Raw genomic sequence first — 20,092 nt, 5'->3', positions numbered from 1 at the left:
AATGTTACAAATACCGGCCTTGAATTTGAGACGATTTTCTTCACAGGAACTGGAACAATTACCTTCCTTCAAGCTAGTCTTCCCCCCCCCCCCCCACCAAAACGTCTTTCGCGACCTCGGGATATTCTAAACACTTTGCAGCCAATGAGTATCTTTTTTGAACTACTGTTGTAATGTAAGAACGGGGCTGCCAATCTATGCACAGTAAAGCCCGCCAAGGAGTGTTAATGATCAGATAGTCTCTTGTAGTGATGATGTACCTCAGAGCAGATCCTTGTTTCGCTTTCCTCTCGGGTAGAAGTCTGTCACTTTCGATTTCCGTGAGCAGCGTAACTAGGGAAAATAATACGTACCTGTTTCTTTCCTCGTGTATGTGTTTAAAGGAAACACGTCTTTTTTCTACGCAAGATCCTTTGCCTATAAGTAGCTGTTGTTCCTCGACGCTTTAACCCTTTTCTTCATCATCGTTGGCTATCACTGGTAACTCTGAGAATGGGCTGACTTACAAAACGGCAGGAATGAGCGCCCAGTGATGCTTTAACTGAGTCATATTTTTGTTGTTTGAAGGTGGGGAGAAGACAGTTAGTAAGGAATATCACCATCGAAGAGTCAAGATCGGGGCGGGAGGTGGAGGGAGGATGGGGGGGGGGGGGGGGGTTGGGTGGTCTACTATTTTCGGTGTCTCCTGGACGAGGAAGGAGGGTTCTGCAGATACCGTGGAAAGGGCATGGTGCTGCAAATCAGTTAGGAGCTGAGAGGGAGAGGAGAGCATGATTCTGAGGAATCCCTAAATTATATAGGCTAGTGATGTTGATGGCTATGTTTTTGAGCAGACCTCGTCTAGTTCTTCATTTAATGCCCCTCATTTGATAGACAGTGTCTCTGACGTAACGTTATTCTTTTAAGTGCTGCACTCCAGTATCAACCTGAAGTTTTGTGATCGGTGTGGGATTTTCCACAACCAAAAAATTTGACTTGGAAGTATGAGTGTTATTACTGAACTAGAACTGATGTCACAATGAGAAAAACTGTGATCTCCATAAGAACAGTGATGTGCGTACGTTGATGTTGGACGCCACCTCTCAAATCTTTCCTTTTTATCTTAAAATGACATGTATTTGGTGTTCGTCATTCTAAAAAATAACATAGCGTCCTGTATTAGAAAATAACTCATAATATTGGAAATCAGAAAATCATGGAGGTAGCACCTTTCTCTGATCATTCAAAGTCTTTTATTTCTGCTGCTCTGATGGGATTTGATCATGTAATTCGTGAGAATTCGCTGTGTAGACTAACTGACTGAAGATCAGTTTGGAGAGTCAATTGATCAAAGATAACAATATTTCAGTGATTTAGAGGCTAATTTCTAGGGGATAGTTTAAAATACCGATGATTGATTCAAAGGAAATTTAGATTTATTTCAGAAGATGATGTTTTGGAAAACTGGTATGTGTGTAATTGAAATATGGCGGAAGTAGTATGTTTGGAAGTAACAAATGACTTTGAAACTATAATTTCTAAAGCACCCCTACACTTTTTTCCCCATATGTTTATTCCTATTATAGTTACTGAGGTCGTAGAAGGTGAATGAGATAATCTATGGTCTTTTTGTCCTATGCCCTAGTCATAATTTGAATTATTGAATAATTTGATTTTTAAAAATTAATTTATGGTATCTGGGTGTGGCCAGCACTTAGTGCCCATGCATAATTGTCCTTGGGAAGATGGTGGTGACCCTTATGAAGGTAGCAGATCATTTAAATAAAGTTACTTTGAAGTAACAGAACTTGAGTGCCCTTAGCAGCTTAAGCAGTCGCATTCTTTCCAAAAAAAACTTCTATCTTAAAAGGTCTGATCTTTTACGTGAGGGTCAAATTTGTAAACAGTTGCAAAACATGGCAGGTTTTTATTTATACCTTGTAGTTGATAGTAGTAATTTGCCTTTAACCACCTTCAACATAATAAGTGGTTTTGGGAAAATTTTTGAAAAACTATGAAATATGGAATTTTGAAGTAATCCATTCATAATTTGCCTTGCAAACCTCCCAATTTGATTGCGGTTTTTTTTGTTTTATATAGCAGTATTCATCACCATTAACAACTTGGACAAGTGTAGTGAAGGCAATTTGTACTTTTTGAAGTGTAGTTATTAATGTAATTTTGGAACAGCAAGAGGTTAGTTGTGCATAGTATGGTTCCACAAACAGCAACAAGATAATGACCAGATAATCTCTTTTTAGTGATGTTTTTGAAGGATAAATATGAGGCAGAACCCTAAGTAGAACTTGTTTCAGTGTATTATAAATGCCTAGAATTGAAAACTATTTAGTTGCAATATATAATAAGTGATTCATCTTTTGAACAGTGATCATCAAAAATGAATTTTGGAAGGAGGCCAAACAGAGGAGGAGGAAAGTTCAACAAGTCTCGTAGCGGTATGGGAGGAGGAAGTAGGAAAGCCTCGGGAAAAGCCTGGGATGATGGGGATGATTTCAGTTTCGCCCAAAAGCCAACTGTCCCGACAAGGACTCGGAGTAGGGGAAAAGGAAAATCTGAAATTAGAACTTCAGCCAGAAGTGGACCAGGAACCAGATTTGGAGTTGGAAGTAGACGAGGATCGAGAACCGCAGTTGGGGGTGCAGCAGGAACAGCATATAGAAAATTTGCTGATGAAAGGATGAAGGATGAATCAGAGTTCAACTTATTTGGTAATATGGTAAAATCACAAAGGTAGGTGCAGAACATGACCAACGTGGATTAAGAATTTGGCTGTGCTTATGCCATTTGAACCTGTTTGCTTGACATAAATAATCTAGAATATAGAACAGTACAGCACAGGAACCGGCCCTTCGGCAGACCATGATACCATTCTAAGTTAATCACATTTGTTTGCACAAGGTCTGTATCCCTCTAGACCTTGCCTATTTTTGTGTCTGCCTAAATGCCTCTTAAACCTTGCTATCGTGTCTGCTCTGCCACCTCCTCTGGCAACGTGTTCCAGGCATCCACCATCTTCCGTGTAAACAACTTACCTTGCGCATTACCTTTCAACTTTCCTTCTGTCAACTTGAACTTATGTCCCCTAGTGTTTGACATTTCCATACTAGGAAAAAGGCTCCAACTATCTACCCATTCCAAGCCTTTTTTAATTTTGTGTACTTCTATCAGGTCCCTCTTTAGCCTCCAACCCTGTAGCAAAAGGAATCCAAATTTGTCCAATCTCTCCTTATAGTTAACGCACTCCAATCCAGGCAACATCCTGATAAACGTCTTGTGCACCCTGTCCAAAGACTCCACCTCCTTCCTGTGGTTTCGAAACTAGAACTGCACACAAGGCTCCAAATGTGGCTTAACTAAAGTTTTATTCAACTACGTCATGATTTACCAGCTTTCTACTCAATGCCCTGACCGATGAAGGCGATCATGCTGTATGTCTTCTTTACCACCTTATCCACTTGTGTTGAAACTTTCAGAGAGCAATAGACTTGCACTGCAAGATCCCTCTGCATATCAGTGTTCTGAAGGGCCCTGCCTTTTGGTCTCTTGAGGTGCATTACCTCACACTTGTCTGGATTAAACTCCATCCGCCATTTCTCAATCCAACTTTCCATCTAATCTATATCCACTGTATCTTTTGACAACCTTCCTCACTATCGAAACCCTACAAATTTTCATGTTGTCAGCAAACTTACTATTCAGACCACCTAAATTTTCATCCAAGTCATTTATACATATTGCAAATAACAGTCGTCCCAGCACTTATCATAGATCATAGGATCCCTACAGTGTGGAAACAGGCTCTTTGGCCCAACAAGTCCACAACGACCCTTGGAGCATCCCACCCAGATCCATTCCTCTGTAACCCACTTAATCTACACATCCCTGAACACTATGAGGCAACTTAACATGGCCAATCCACCTAACCTGCACATCTTTGGACTGTGGGAGGAAACTGGAATACCCGGAGGAAACCCATGCAGACACAGGGAGAATGTGCAGACTCCACACAGACAGTCGCCTGGTGGAATTGAACCTGGGTCCCTGGTGCTGTGAGGCAACAGTGCTAACCACTGAGCCATGGAAAACCACTGGTCACAGACCTCCAGTCAGAAAGCACCCCTCCACAATTGCCTTCTGTTTTCTGTGATCAAACCAATTTAATTGTCAACTTACCAACTTACCATGGATTCCATGTGACATTTTTCTAGATCAGCCTACGAATGGGGAACCTTGTCAAATGTTTTAGTAAGCCCACGCAGACAACATCTAGTGGCGTATCCACATCAATTATCTTTGTCACTTCCTCAGCAAGCTCAATCAGATTTGTGAGATTAGCTCCTCTGCACAAAGCCATGCTGACTATTTATGATAAGCCCATTCTTTTCGAAATGGACCTAAAATTCTTCTCCAGTAATTTTCTTGCTTACAAGGCTCATCAGCCCATTAATTCCTGGATCATTCTTCTCCATAAAGGAACAACACCAGCTATTCTTCAGTATTCTGGGGCCTCGCCAGTGGCTAAAGATAATACAAAGATCAGTCAAAGCCCCAGCTATCTCTTCCTTTGCCTCCCTAAGTATCCTGGGATAGATGTGATCAGTCTTTGGAACTTGTCTACGTTAATGTTTTCAAGACACCCAACATTTCCTCCTCCTTAATCGACATGCTGCAGAATATCAACATACCTCTGCCTAATGCTACCATCGTCCATGTCCTTCTTGATGAATACCAGTGCAAAGTACTCAGTAAGGACCTCGCCCTCTTCTTCTGGCTCCTGGCATAAATTCTTTCTTTTGTCCTTGAGTGGACCTACCCATTCCTTTATTACCCTCTTGCTCCTAATATGTATATAAAATATCTTTGTATTCTCTTTGATCTTACTTGCCAAGGATATTTTTGAGCTGCTTCCAGCCCTACTAATTTCTTGTTTAAGTTCTTTTCTGCATCCTTTGCACTCGAGCCTTGTTTAGTTTCAGTTTTCCAAACTTTACACATGTCCCCTTTTGACTGAACATTCAGTATCTCTTGTCATCCAATATTCCTGAATACCATCCTTGTTTTTCATCCTTACAGGAGCATGCTGGTCCCAAACTCTTATCAAACTCTTATATCCTTTAAAAGACTTCACAGATGTGGATTGCTGTCAAACAGCTGCCCTCAATCTAATTTCACCAGTTCCTGTCTAATACTGTTGTAATTAGCCTTCTCGCAATTTCGAACTTTCACCTGATCACCAGTCTTATCCTTATCTATAACTATCTTAAAACTTATGGAACTGTGACCACTGTTCCCAAAATGCTTCCCCACTGAAACGCTGATCACTTGCCTCATTCCTCAAGAAAAGGCCTAATATGGCCCCTTTGCTAGTTGGACAGTTACATATTGCTTCAAGAATTCCTTTTGGGTGCACCTAATTGTTCCATCTAAGCTCTTGGTACTAAGGGAATCCCGATCAATATTGGGGAGGTTGAACTCACCTATTCCAACAACCCTTTTGTTTTTAAGTCTTTTCATGGTCAGTTTACGTATCTATTCTTCTATCTCTCCCACTGGCTGTTGGGGCCTACAGTAGAATCCCATCATTGTGATTGCACCTTTCTTATTCCTGAGTTCTACCCAATTTAGTGAATTTATTTGAACAGTGACTCCTCATATTAGTAATCTTCATTATTAACTGGAAGAAACTCCCCAAACAAGTCATACCATTCATCATAAATTGAAAAGATCCAAAATGTTTTTAACCCATGTGACTTTTGTGCTGCTGGCAGCAATTGTTAAAGAAATGACATTTGAAGGTGCATGTGCGCAAGTCATTTAACTGATGAGTTTGTTCAGAAGTGGTTCTTTGGGACTAAACAGGAAGAAAATAACAGTTGTCTTTAAAGTGGAAGAGTTTTAAAACAACTGAAAATGTAACCACTATAAGCCCTGGATTGAGTGGATTGCCTTATGAGGAAAAGCTAGACAGGTTAGGCGTTTGTTTCTGGAGTTTGGAAGAGTCAAAGGTGACTTAATGGAAACATATATGGCCCTGAGGAAGCTTCCACCTGTGGGAGAATGTAGAACTAGATATCATCATTTAAAACAGTGAAAAGGAAAGTTTTTTTTTGTGAGGGTTGAGCGTCTTTGGAATTCCCTTCCTCAAAAAGTAATGGATTTTGAATCTTTAAATATTTTTAAGGCAGAGGTAGATAGATTCTTCATTACTGAGTTGATAAAATTTTATCAATATGCCGGAATGTAGAGTTGAGGTTAAAATCAGATCAACCATGATCTTATTGAATGGTGGAGCAGCCTTTAAGAGCTGACTAGCATACTCTTGTTCCTTTGTATTTTTGCACATAATTGTTGTTTGGTATAAATTGCTTTTGTAGTTATTTTGAGTAATCTGTTGGAACCTGTTTTGACACCCTTCTGAGGCAGGTGGTAGTTGAACCAGGCCCTTCCAGCCCAGGCACAGGTTTACTACCTCTGCACCACTGATCCTTAAATTATGTTGTGTACATGGGGCTGGAAGTGTATGGTTCATAGGGTGAGAAGGGAAATACTGGTCTTATTTAGAATAAAGAGATCAAATAAGTATTTGCACTTCTTGGCCAAGTAATCATACAGGGAATGTTGAGCTGGGTGTTCTTTGTTGGCCACTGAATTAACAAGAAGCTTGGGATGAAATTGGTCTTCACTTCAGCATGAATTTCAGTGGAAAAGAAATTCAACAGAGCAGTAAAAGGAGCTGCTGATTCACTGCAAGCTTGTTTTTGTTTTCGCTACTGGCAAAGGCCAGTTTCTTCCTCCCTGTGTTTGTCATATTGAACTGATTCTGAGTCACTTTTAAAGGAATACTTGAATGTCATTTAGTGTAAAGAAAAAATTAATTTTTTCTGTTTGGAATCTGATAAAAATATAATTCACTTGATCCATGGATTTTAGGTGGATGCCTTTTGATGAGAAAAGTAAATGTTGCTGCAGTTGTTCTGTTGACCTTTTTTGGTTACTTTACTTTCTGCAGCTCAAAAAGCAATAGCCAAAGGGGAGAAAGACTTGGATCCAAGTCCAGTGATCACCGAGTACTTTTGCAGACTATAAACATGACCGCCGAAAACCAGAAGGATGTCAAGCAACTTCTGCAGGAACTGCAAAATTATGAAAAAGAGGTTGCAGTACAGTAAGTTCATTTCAAGATTTCTTTTCCTTTACTATCAAGCTCGCTGTTTTCATTCTATCACTGAAAGAAAGCTACAAGCATATCCAGTCCCCTATTTGGACTTAGTTGTGAACGAGGTTGAGTTTTGTCCTATTTCCACATTGACACCTTGAGTTAAGTCCTTCTCAAACTGAGGGGTCAGTGCAGTCCTGTAATGAGTTTTCTCAGTTTCAATTCAAACAGATGAAAAGGAGGGATAAACTTAAAACATATACCATCACTGGTGAGAAAGTACCAGGCAAGCCATTGCATCTAAAAGCCTGTATCCTAGAGTGTTAAAGACAGTGGAGGTACAGATCTTCCACAGGTTATAATCTTCCAAAATTCTTCAAGATTCTGGAAGGATCCTAGTGGATTAGAAAATAGCAAACGTAACACTTATATTCAAGAAAGGAGGAAGGCCGAAAGCAGGAAACTGTAGGCCAATCAGCCTATCCTGTCATAGGGCAGGTGCTAGAATCCATTATTAAAGAGGTTATTAGAGAATACCTAGAAAATCTTAGTGTAATCAGAGCTAACATGTCTTTGTGAAAGGGTAATTATGCTTCACTAACCTGTTATAATTTTCTGAAGTAGTAATTTCCACACTGTATAGAGGGAAGCCAGTAGATTTGGTGTACCTTGGAGTCCAGAAAGGCATTAAATAAAGCCATAATGTCAAATGGTGCTCTATAAAATAAGAAGACATGAAGTAGGGAGTAACACATTGCAATGGATAAAGGATTGGTTGGCTAACAGAGTATGGATAACTGGGTCTCTTTGGGATAGCAAATTTTAAATAGTTAAATGCCACAGGAAGCTTTCTATAATCTGTATCAATGATTTAGTTGATGGGACCAAATGTATATTGACTGAACTTGTTGATGACATCAAAGGAAGTAGGAAGGAAAGTAGGTTATCAAGTGGATGTAGAGACTGTGCAAAGGGATCTGTATAGTTGTAATAAATTGATAAAAGAATTGACAGATGGAGTATAATGTGGATAAATGTGAACTTGTCTGTTTTGGCTGAAGAATAGAAAAGCAATATATTATTTAAATGGGGAGAGATTGGAGGACTCTGCAGAGGGATCTGGATGTCTTGGAACTTGAATCACAGAAAGTTACTGTGCTGATGTGTAACAAGTGATTGGAAGACAAAGGTGATGTTATTTATTGCAAGAGGCATGGAATATAAGAGAGGAGAAGATCTCCTGCAGCTGCACAGGGCACTGGTGAGACTACGCCTGGAGAACTATACAGTTCTTGTCCTATAGAACATAGAACGTTTTCATAATTAAAAGAAATACTACAATTGCTTTAGAATCAGTTCATAGAACATTCACACAACTTATTCTTGAGATGAGGGGCTGGTCTTATGAGGAAAGACTGAACAAATTAGCTCTATATCCATAGGGTTGTAGAAGAATGAAAGGTAATCTTAGTAAAACACAAATCTTTGGGGGAACTAGTTATAATAGATACAAGGAGGATTTGCATTTCCAACTTTGATGTAGCAGGGCACCTAGATCATTCTGTACCATAACTCCCACAAACTATCTCTATTTAAATAGTTTATGCTTCTCTAATCTACCATATCTTTGCCCAACCACTTAACATTATTTTATCTCTTTGCAACATCTCTACTTCCTCTTTAAATCTTATTTTCCCACCTATCTTGGTGAGATCAGCAGATGTAGATATGGTAGATTGAGTCCCTTCATGAAAGAAGATTTGGCACTGAGTTACATTGTGATATTAAAACTTGATAAAAGGGAGAGGTTTTAAGGAATACCTTAATATTGGAGAGGCTTGCAGAGGGATTACCAGTCTTCACAACATGCGGATCTGATGATATAGCTATCAACATTAGAATGAAGGATTTGAGAGATGCACGAGGCAACACAGTTAGAGGAAAGCAGCATTCCTGGAGGACTTGAGGTCTGAAAGAGATTAAAAAGATAATGAGGGTCAAGGCCATGGTGGGATTTGGTCAGAAGGATGGAAGTAATTTGTTACCCTAGCTTTTATATTGGCACAAAGTCAATCTGAAAAGAGTCTTTACAATCGTGTTCATGCTACATATGATGAAATTGTTTCTATTATGATTGAAATGAATGAATTTTTCTTAGTGGTCAGTTTCTTTCCTTGCTGGGCTATTGTTACACCATATCCTGAAATTTACTTTTGCAGGTGCAAAAATATCTTTTCCAATTTACTGTTATGTCTCCAATATGATTTTGTTTTGATGCACAATGCATCTCTTTTTAAAATAACTTGCAAATCTGTTTCCCTTCAAAATGAGTGAAACTTTATTCTCAATTTCAGGAAATCTTATGTTCCTGTAGTAATTAGAGATAAGACTCTGACCATTTAGACTTTTCTGAAACAAAGGGGAAAAAGTACTTCTGATATTCAGCGTTGTGCACAAATTATTGGAAATTTCTCCCTACCCCCACTTGTCTCTGCTTCCTACAAACAGAATTCTCAGAGCAGGTGGGAAATGCATAATTCTTGTGCACGTACACAGTCAGATACAAATACATTGCATTGCACTATAGTTCTGAGAATGTTTTGTGTAAGATCTGACAAACATCTCAACAATTGTTGTCTTCAAACATTGAACAATTAAGAAAAACGTCATATCCGTTGGAATGATTTGGAACAAGTTTAAAAACAAAATCAGCATTGCTGCTTATATGAGATGTGTGTGATTATACTGTAATCTAACATCTTTTAAAGACCAAGATAATAAAGTGTGAAACTGGATGAACTCAGCAGGCCAAACAGCATCTCAGGAGCACAAAAGCTGACATTTCGGGCCTAGACCCTTCATCAGAGAGGGGGATGGGGTGAGGGTTCTGGAATAAATAGGGAGAGAGGGGGAGGCGGACCGAAGATGGAGAGAAATGAAGATAGGTGGAGAGGAAAGTATAGGTGGGGAGGTAGGGAGGGGATAGGTCAGTCCAGGGAAGACGGACAGGTCAATGAGGTGGGATGAGGTTAGTAGGTAGGAACTGGAGGTGCGGCTTGGGGTAGGAGGAAGGGATGAGTGAGATGAAGAACAGGTTAGGGAGGCAGAGACAGGCTGGGCTGGTTTTGGGATGCAGTGGGTGGAGGGGAAGAGCTGGGCTGGTTGTGTGGTGCAGTGGGGGGAGGGGACAAACTGGGCTGGTTTAGGGATGCAGTGGGGGAAGGGGAGATTTTGAAGCTGGTGAAGTCCACATTGATACCATTGGGCTGCAGGGTTCCCAAGCAGAATATGAGTTGCTGTTCCTGCAACCTTCGGGTGGCATCACTGTGGCAGTGCAGGAGGCCCATGATGGACATGTTGTCTGACGAATGGGAGGGGGAGTTGAAATGGTTCGCGCTTGGGAGGTGCAGTTGTTTATTGCGAACCGAGCGGAGGTGTTCTGCAAAGCGGTCCCCAAGCCTCCACTTGGTTTCCCCAATGAAGAGGAAGCCACACCGGGTACAGTGGATGCAGTATACCACATTGGCAGATGTGCAGGTGAACCTCTGCTTAATATGGAAAGTCATCTTGTGGCCTGGGATGGGGGTGAGGGAGGAGGTGTGGGGGCAAGTGTAGCATTTCCTGCGGTTGCAGGGGAAGGTGCCGGGTGTGGTGGGGTTGGAGGGCAGTGTGGAGCGAACAAGGGAGTCACGGACGGATTCTCCAGCATCTGCAGTTCCCATTATCTCTTTTAAAGACCATCTCCATCATTTGAGATTGGCTATTGGGTTGCAGTTGCATTAATCGCAGAAATAATGTTTGTTCTTCTAAAGTAATTTAAATTTTCAACTGACAAAATTTATCTTTACCAAAGCATTTGGAGTTCACAGTAATTGATACACCCTGTAAAAAAGTGATTTTTATTTCTGCAGCTATTTCTTTATTAAAATGCTGTTACATATCAGTTATGAAATCCCGACAGCCTCTCAAGCTTACATAAGTTTGCATTTTAGGGAAACCAAATAGATACTTGAGGGAACAATGACTGGAAGGATATTTTGATAGGTTTAGATGAAAAGGGTGGTGTGCTGGAAGACTGGAGTTTGGCTAACATGGTGCCATTATTTAAGAATGGTGGTAAGGAAAAGCCAGGGAACTAAAGACCAGTGAGCCTGATATCAGTGGTGGGCAAGCTGTCGTAGGGGATTCTGAGGGACAGGATTTATATGTATTTGGAAAGATGAGGACTGATGGGGATAGTCAACATGGCTTTGTGTATGGGAAATCGTGCCTCACTAACTTGATTGAGTTTTTTGACGAAGTAACAAAGAGGATTGATTAAGAATGGTAGACATTACCTATATGGACTTCAGTAAGGCGTTCAACAAGGTTCTGCATGCTAAACTAGTTAACAAAGTTACATCATATAGAACACAGGGAGAGCTAGCTATTTGTATACAAAATTGATTTGAAGGTAGGAGAGTGGTTGTGGAGGGTTGCTTTTCTGACTGGAGACCTGTGACCACTGGTGTACCATAAGGATCCATACTGGGTCCACTGTTGTTTTTTTTTGTCAGCTATTGTCATTGGATGTGAAGAGAGGAGGTATCATTAGTAAGTTGGAGATGCCACCAAAATTTGTGGTATAGTGAACGGTGAAGAAGGTTACCTCAGAGTACAAAGGGACCATGATCAGATGGGCCGATAAGCCGAGGCGTGGCAGGCAGATTTTAATCCAGATAAATGTGAGGTGCTGTATTTTGGTCAGGAAAATCAGGCTGGACTTATACAGTAAATGGTAGGGCCCTGGGGAGTGTTGTTGAACAAAGAGACTTTGGTGTGCAGGTTCATAGTTCCTTGAAAATGGTGTGACAGGTAGACAGGATAGTGAAGAAGGTGTTTGGTATCCTTGCCTTTATTGGCCAGTGCACTGAGTATAGGAGTTGGGAGGCCCTTTTGCAACTGTACAGGACATTGGTTAGGCTACTTTTGGAGTACTGCCTTCAGTTTTGGTCTCCTTGCTGTACAGGACAGGTGTTGTTAAACTTGAAAGGTTCTGAAAAGATTTACAAGGATGTTACTGAGATTGGAGGGTTTGAGTTATAAAGAAAGGCTGGATAAGCTCCAACGTAGTGGAATGTCGGAGGCTTGGGGTGACCTTTATAGAGGTTTATAAAATCATGAGGGGCATAGAAAAGGTGACTAACCAAGGTCTTTTTCCCAGGGTGGGAGAGTCTAAAACTAGAGGCATAGATTTAAGGTGAAAGGGGAAAGGTTTAAAAGGGACCCAAGGGGTAACTTCTTCACGCAGAGGGTGGTGCATGTATAGAATGAACTGCCAGAGGAAGTGGTGGAGGCTTGTACAATTGTAACATTTTATGAGCCAGCTGGATGGATACATGAATAGGAAGGGTTTAAAGGGATAGAGGCCAAATGCTAGCAAATGGGACTAGATTAATTTAGGATATCTGGTTGGCATGGATGAGGTAGACCAAAGGGTCTGTTTCCTTGGTTAACATTTCTGTGACTCTAAAAGATGTGGGTGAGGCTGGTGTGGAACAGAAACATGAGCACAGACTATTTGGGTCAGATGGCCTATTTCTTTTGTTGTTTAATTTTGCATGGAACTTGATCATTGACACATCCAGGTTGATTTTGTGTCATGGATTCCTTCACAGAATGTTGGCACTGTTGGCTAGGTTAACATTTCATGCCCGTTCCTAAGTGTCCTTCAGGAAGTGGTGGTGAACTGCTTTCTTGAATTGCTACAGTCCATGTAGTGAGGGTTCACTCATGCTGTGAGAAAGGGAGTTCAAAGATTTTGATGCTGTGACAGTGAAGAAACAGTGACATAGTTCCATATCAGGATGGTGTATGGCTTCAAGGGGAAAGTGCAGGTAATTAATAGTGTTCCCATGTATCTCCTGCCCATGTTCTTCTAGGTGATGGAAGCTGCATGTTCGTCAAAGAAGCCTTGGTAAATATTTTTAGTGCTTCTTATAGATGGTACACTTTGTCATACTGTGCGTCTATATTGATGTAGTGAATATTGAAGGTGTTAGATGGGGTGTTGATCAAGCAGAGCCATATCCTGGATGGTGAGCTTCCTGAGTGTTAATGAAACTTTACACGTCCAGGAAAGTGGTGCATGTTCTATCCTGCAGAACCTACTGGGAACAGGGTATTTTACATCTAGTAATGTGTAATGAGGTAGGGTTAATAAGATATCATGTAGTTAACGATCCTCTACGGGGCAACAATCTCAACATAGTGCCATCTAAAATTCAATTTTAGAGAATGGAACTCAGGCCTCAAACCAGTGTCCTCAGCTTATATAAAGGCAATTACAGAGGTATGAAGAAAAAGTTATCTAAAGTGAACTGGTAAATGGACTAAGTGGAAAATTTGCTACAGCTGTGCACAGTGTTGCTGTGGCTTTGTTGAAGTTGAAAAGAAATGAGGTGTGATGATTTTTGAAACGTACAATATTCTGAGGAAGCCTGACAAGATGGATGTTGTGAAGAAAGTTTTGCCAATAGGGGAGTCTTGAATTAGGGGGATAGTACAGATTAAGGGGACAAAAACAAAGTTTCTGGAAAAGCTCAGCAGGTCTGGCAGTATCCGTGAAGGAAAAGACAGAGTTAACATTTCAGGTCCGATGACCCTTCCTCAGACCTGCTGAGCTTTTCCAGTAACGTTGCTTTTGTTCCTGATTTACAGCATCTGCAGTTCTTTCGGTTTTTACAGATTAAGGGGAGATTCGTTTAAAACTGATGGTAGTGAATGTGTAGAATTCTCTACCCTGGAGAGTTGATACATGTGGTTAGTTGTCATGAATGATGAGTCAGGGAGAGATCAGCCATGAATGGTGGGGAAGGCTTGAAGAGCTGATTAGCCTACTCCTAGTATTTCTTATGTTCTTATACCACTCTTGAATTGTTGAAGGTAGACAGGCTTTGGGCTTACAGGAGGTGAGTTACTTGCTATAGAATTCCCAAAGTCTCACTGCTTTTTTTCCCTTTACTCACCTGTGGGATGTGACTATTCCCGCTGTGACAGCATTTTTTTCGTAGAATCCGTACACTGTGTAAACAGGCCCTTTGGCTCAACAAGTCCACACCATGGTGGGACAAAGGACCTGTTTCCATGCTGTGTGACCCTATGACTCTCTAGTTCCCCTTCAGAAGATGCAGTCCATGTGCTGTAGGTACACCCATAATACTGTTAAGACTTTGTCCCAACAATGGTGAAGGAATAGCAATATATTTACATGTCAGGGTAGTGAGTGGCTTGGAGGGGTGCTTGCAGGTGGTGGTATTTTCAAGTGTCTGATTCCCTTGTCTTTCTAGACAGTAGTGGTTGTGAATTTAGAAGACAATTTGAAGGATCTTTGGTGAACTCTTGCAGTGCATTTTGGAGATGATACATACTGATGCTGTTGTGTTGGTGGAGGGAGTGAATATTTGTGGATCTGGTGCTAAGCAAATGGGCTGCTCTGTCGTGGTTGAAAGAGGCATAGAGTCATACAGCATGGAAATAGACCTTTCAGTCAAATCATTTGCGATAATGTCAAGCATCTTGAGATTTGTTGGAGCTGCATCCAACCAGGCAAGTATTCCATCATATTCCTTACTTTTGGTCAGGCTCTGGGGAGCCATGAGTTCGTAGAGTCGCACAACACAGAAACATCCTGACTGCTGTACTCGGATGCCCCGAACAATAAAGGCAAGCATGCCGTATACCTTAGATAACATGGTGTGAAGCTGAATGAACCAGTCCATGCTGAGCATATTCCCAGACTATTTCAGAGATAGCAGGAACTGCAGATGCTGGAGAATCTGAGGTGACGAGGTGTAGAGCTGGATGAACACAGCAGGCCAAGCAGCATCAGAAGAGCAAAAAGGTTCTGAAGACGGATCTAGGCCAAAACTGTCAGCCTTCCTGCTCTTCTGATGCTGCTTGGCCTGCTGTATTCATCCAGCTCCGTGCCTTGTTATCTCATAACCCAAACTAAACTATCCACATGCCGACTCCTGGCTCATAACCCTCCAACTTTTTCCTATTCACATACTTATCCAAATATCTTTTAAACATTATAATTGTACCCACATTCATCACTTCTTCCTCAGGAAGTTCATTCCACATGCGAACCATGCTATAGTACACAGAACAATACAGCACAGGAATGGACCATTTGGCTCATGTTTTTGTGCTGAACAGGTTGCCAAATTAAACTAATCCCTTCTGCCTGCCATTGGTCCCTATCCCTCCATTCTTTGCATGTTCATATGCTTGTCTAAAAGTCTCTTAAATGGCCGTCTTGTATCTGCCTCCACTATCACTCTTGGCAGCATGTTCCAGACTCTTAATACACTCTGTTTAAAAAAAAAACAACTAGCCCCTCACTTCCCGCTCTCACCTGAAATGCATGCCGCCTAGTTTTAGAATATAGAATATATGGAATATAGAACAATACAGCGCAGAACAGGCCCTTCAGCCATCCATGTTGCGCCGACCTGTGAACTAATCTAAGTCCCTCCCCCTACACTGTCCCATCATTATCCATTATCCATTAGACATTTCAACTGTCAATCCCAGCTGTGCATCTCATCATTTTATAGATTTCTATCAAGTCTTCCCTCAGGCTCTGCCGATCCAGAGAAAACAACCTGAGATTTTCTAGCCTGTCTTTGTAGTTCATACTCTTTAGTCCAAGCAGCATCCTGGTAAACCTTTTTTGCATCCTGGCCAAAGCTTCCACATGCTTCCTGTAACATGGTGACCAGAATTGAATGCCACACTCTGTGTGGCCTAACCAAAGTCTTAAAAAGCTGCTACATGACATACTGACTGTTGTACTCAGATATCCCGAACAGTAAAGGCAAGCATACCATATACCTTATATAACACAGTGTGAAGCTGAACGAACACAGCAGGCCAAGCAGTATCAGAGGAGCCGGAAAGTATGACGTTTCGGGTCGAGATCCTTCTTTGGAAATGGGGCGGGGGGGGGGAGATTCCCAAATAAATAGAGAGACGGGGGAGGCAAATAGAAGATGGATAAAGGCGAAGATAGGGTGAGAGGAGACAGACAGGTCAAAGGGACGGGGTTAGAGACAGAGAAGGTGAATGTAGGTGGGGAGTTAGGAAGGGGATAGGGCAGACCAGGGAGGACAGACAGGTCAAAGAGGCGGGACGAGGTTAGTGGGTAGGAGATGGGGGTGAGGCTTGAGGTGGGAGGAATGGTTAGGGAGGCAGGGACTAGCTGGGCTGGTTTTGGGATTCGGTCGGGGGAGGGGAGATTTTGAAGCTTGTGAAGTCCACATTGATACCCTTGGGTTACAGGGTTCCCAAGTGAACTATGAGATGCTGTATCTGCATCATTTGGGTGGCATCATTGTGGTAATGCAGGAGGCCCAGGATGAACATGTCTTCCGAGGAGCTGGGGGGGTGGGTGTGAGGTGAAGTTGAAATGGTTCGCGACTGGGAGTGTAGTTGTTTGTTGCGAACTGAGCGTAGGTGTTCTGCAAAGCAGTCCCCAAGCCTCCACTTGGCTTCCCCGATGTCGAGGAGGCCACAACAGGAACAGTAGATACAGTATATCACATTAACAGATGTGCAGGCAAACATCTGTTTGATGTGGAAAGTCTTCTTCAGGCCTGGGATGGGGGTGTGGGGGCAGGTATAGCACTTGCTTTGTTTGCAGGGAAAAGCGCCAGGGGTGGTGGGGCTGGAGGGGAGTGTGGAGCGGACATGGAAGTCACGGAGAAAGTGGTCCCTTCGGAAAGCACGTAAGGGTGAGGAGGGAAAAATGTCTTTGGTAGTGGGGTCAGATTGCAGATGGCAGAAATGTCGGAGGATGATGTGTTGGATTTGGAGCTTGGTGGGGTGCTACGTGAGGATGAGAGGGATTCTGTTTTGGTTATTATTGCGGATAGGGGCTGTGAGGGATGAGTTCTGGGAAATGCGGGAAATGGTCGAGGACATTTTCGATCACTGTGGAGGGGAAGTTGTGGTTTTTTGGAAAAAAGAGGCACGATCCGGAGTGGAATGCCTCATCTCGGGAACAGATGCAGTGGAGGTGAAGGAATTGGGAATAGGGGATGGCCTTTTTACAGGAAGGTGGGTGAGAGGAAGAATATTCTAGGTAGTTGTGGGAGTCGGTAGGCTTAAAATGGATATCGGTTTCCAGGTGGATGCCAGAGATGGAGACAGAGGCGCCCAGAAAAGAGAGAGAGGTGTCAGAGATGGTCCAGGTAAACTTAAGGTTGGGGTGGAAGGTGTTAGTGAAGTGGTTGAACTGTTTGAGCTCCTCGTGGGACCACGAGGCGGCACCATAACAGCCATTAATGTAACGGGGGAAGAGATGGGGCGTAGGGCCAGTGTAGCTTTGGAAGAGGGAGTGTTCCACGTACCCTACAAAGAGGCAGGCATAGCTTGGGCCCATGCGGGTACCCATGGCCACCCCCTTTGTCTGTCGGAAGTGGGGGAAAATTAAAGGATAAGTTTTTGAGTGAGTACGAGTGCAGATAAGTGGTTGAGGGTGCCAGTGGAGGGGGACTGGTTGGGCCTGCAGGACAGGAAGGAGTAAAGGGCCTTTAGACCATCTGCATTGGGAATGTAGGTGTATAGGGACTGGACGTCCATAGTAAAAATGAGGTGTTGGGGACCGGGGAATTGGACGTTCTGGAGGAGGTGGAGAGCATGATGTCACGGATGTAGGTAGGGAGTTCCTGGACCAACGGGGAGAAAATGGAGTCCGAATACCTTCATATGCTGTATACCTTCTTTTACCACCCTATCCACTTGCATGGCCACTTTCAGGGAGTGATGAGCCCCAAGATCCTTATGTACATCTGTGTTTTCTTCCCCACAGTATTCCTAGTCTCTGACTTGTACTTGTAGCTACTCCATTCATATGGCGAGGCCAATTGAGCTTCTGGTCAATGGTATCCCCTGGGGTATTGATAAAGGGGGATTCAGTGATGGTAACATCCTTGAATATCAAGAGGTGGTGGTTAGATTGTCTATTATTGGAGAAGGTCACTGGCATTTGTGTGGTGCGAATGTTACTTGCCGACTGTCAGCCCAATCCTGGATATTGTCCAGATCTTATTGTATTTGGGCAGGAACTGCTTTAGTATCTGGGGTGTTACAAATGGTGCTGAACAGAAAGGTCACTGATAAAGCAGCTGAAATGGTGGGCTTAGGACACAACCATGAGGAGCTTCTGCAGAGGGAGCTGAGATGACTTATTGGTGGCAGGGTAGTTTAGTGGTTAGCGCTGCTGCCCCACAGAGCCAGGGACCCAGCTTCAATTTCGGCCTTGGGTGATTGTGTATGGAGTTTGCATGTTCTTGTCTGCGTTGGTTTCCGTTGGTCTGTGGCTTCCTCCCACAGTCCAAAGACCTGCAACTTATTTGGATTGGCCATGCTAAATTGCCGTAGTGTCCAAGGATGTACAGGCTTGGTGGATTAGCCATGGTAAATGCAAGGTTATGAGGATGGGGTGAGGTCTGGGTCTGGGTTGGAGCGGACTCAATGGGCCGACTGTCATCTTTCTGCACTGTAGGGATTCTGTGACTCTCTGACCTGCAACAACCACAACCATTTTGCTATGTGTCAGATATGACTCTAAACCAGCGGAGAATTTTCCATCCTGTTCCCGTTGACTCCAGTTTTGTTGGTGCTGTTCAAGGATAGCAAATGTGGTTCCCCGTTCAAGGGGAGTAGAGACAGCCCTGGTAATTATAGACCAGTGAGCCTTACCTCAGTTGTTGGTAAAGTGTTGGAAAAGGTTATAAGGGATAGGATTTATAATCATCTAGAAAAGAATAAATTGATTAGGGATAGTCAGCACGGTTTTGTGAAGGGAAGGTTGTGCCTCACAAACCTTATTGAGTTCTTTGAGAAGGTGACCAAACAGGTAGATGAGAGTAAACCGGTTGATGTGGTGTATATGGATTTCAGCAAGGCGTTCGATAAGGTTCCCCACAATAGGCTATTGTACAAAATGCGGAGGAATGGAATTGTGGGAGATATAGCAGTTTGGATCGGAAATTGGCTTGCTGAAAGAAGACAGAGGGTGGTAGTTGATGGGAAACGTTCATCCTGGAGAGCAGTTACTAGTGGTGTACCGCAAGGGTTGGTGTTGGGTCCACTGCTGTTTGTCATTTTTATAAATGACCTGGATGAGGGCGTAGAAGGATGGGTTAGTAAATTTGCAGACGACATTAAGGTCGGTGGAGTTGTGGATAGTGACGAAGGATGCTGTAGGTTGCAGAGAGACATAGATGAGCTACAGAGTTGGGCTGAGAGGTGGCAAATGGAGTTTAATGCAGACAAGTGTGAGGTGATGCACTTGTGTAGGAGTAACCAGAAGGCAAAGTACAGGGCTAATGGTAAGATTCTTAGTAGTGTAGATGAGCAGAGAGATCTCGGTGTCCATGTACACAGATCCTTGAAAGTTGCCACCCAGGTTGTCAGGGCTGTTAAGAAGGCACACAGTGTTTTAGCTTTTATTAATAGAGGGATCGAGTTCCGGAACCAAGAGGTTATGGTGAAGCTGTACAAAACTCTGGTGCGGCCGCACTTGGAGTATTGTGTACAGTTCTGGTCACCGCATTATAAGAAGGATGTGGAAGCTTTGGAAGGGGTGCAGAGGAGATTTACTAGGATGTTGCCTGATATGGAGGGAAGGTCTTACGAGGAAAGGCTGAGGGACTTGAGGCTGTTTTCATTAGAGAGAAGAAGGTTGAGAAGTGACTTAATTGAAACATATAAAATAATCAGAGGGTTGGATAGGGAGAGCCTTTTTCCTAGGATAGTGATGGCGAGCACGAGGGGGCATAGCTTTAGATTGAGGGGTGAAAGATATAGGACAGATGTCAGAGGTAGTTTTTTTGCTCAGAGAGTAGTAAGGGAATGGAACGTTTTGCCTGCAACGGTAGTAGATTC

At 42.7% G+C, this 20,092-nt stretch overlaps 1 protein-coding gene across 7 annotated transcripts in view; it reads left to right on the top strand.

Moving 5' to 3' along the window:
- dhx57 (DEAH (Asp-Glu-Ala-Asp/His) box polypeptide 57) overlaps positions 1-20,092 on the top strand; it is a 118,437-nt gene that overhangs the window by 129 nt on the left and 98,216 nt on the right. For 2 of the 7 annotated variants that reach the window (XM_048536123.2, XM_048536125.2), the window contains exons 2-3: positions 2,366-2,730; positions 7,010-7,165. In XM_048536123.2, coding sequence (XP_048392080.2) covers positions 2,378-2,730; positions 7,010-7,165 — 509 coding nt within the window. In that variant the 5' untranslated portion in view covers positions 2,366-2,377. Of the gene's footprint in view, positions 1-59; positions 176-206; positions 370-392; positions 568-721; positions 1,058-2,365; positions 2,731-7,009; positions 7,166-20,092 lie in introns of those variants that run through there. The other 5 variants (XM_048536124.2, XM_059648397.1, XM_048536121.2 and 2 more) reach the window with 5 other exon arrangements.

The sequence above is a fragment of the Stegostoma tigrinum genome, chromosome 9, assembly GCF_030684315.1.
Source record: "Stegostoma tigrinum isolate sSteTig4 chromosome 9, sSteTig4.hap1, whole genome shotgun sequence".
Taxonomy (NCBI): Eukaryota; Metazoa; Chordata; class Chondrichthyes; order Orectolobiformes; family Stegostomatidae; genus Stegostoma; species Stegostoma tigrinum.
The sequence above is the reverse complement of the archived record's forward strand: the minus strand, read 5'-3'. Positions and strand labels throughout refer to the sequence as shown.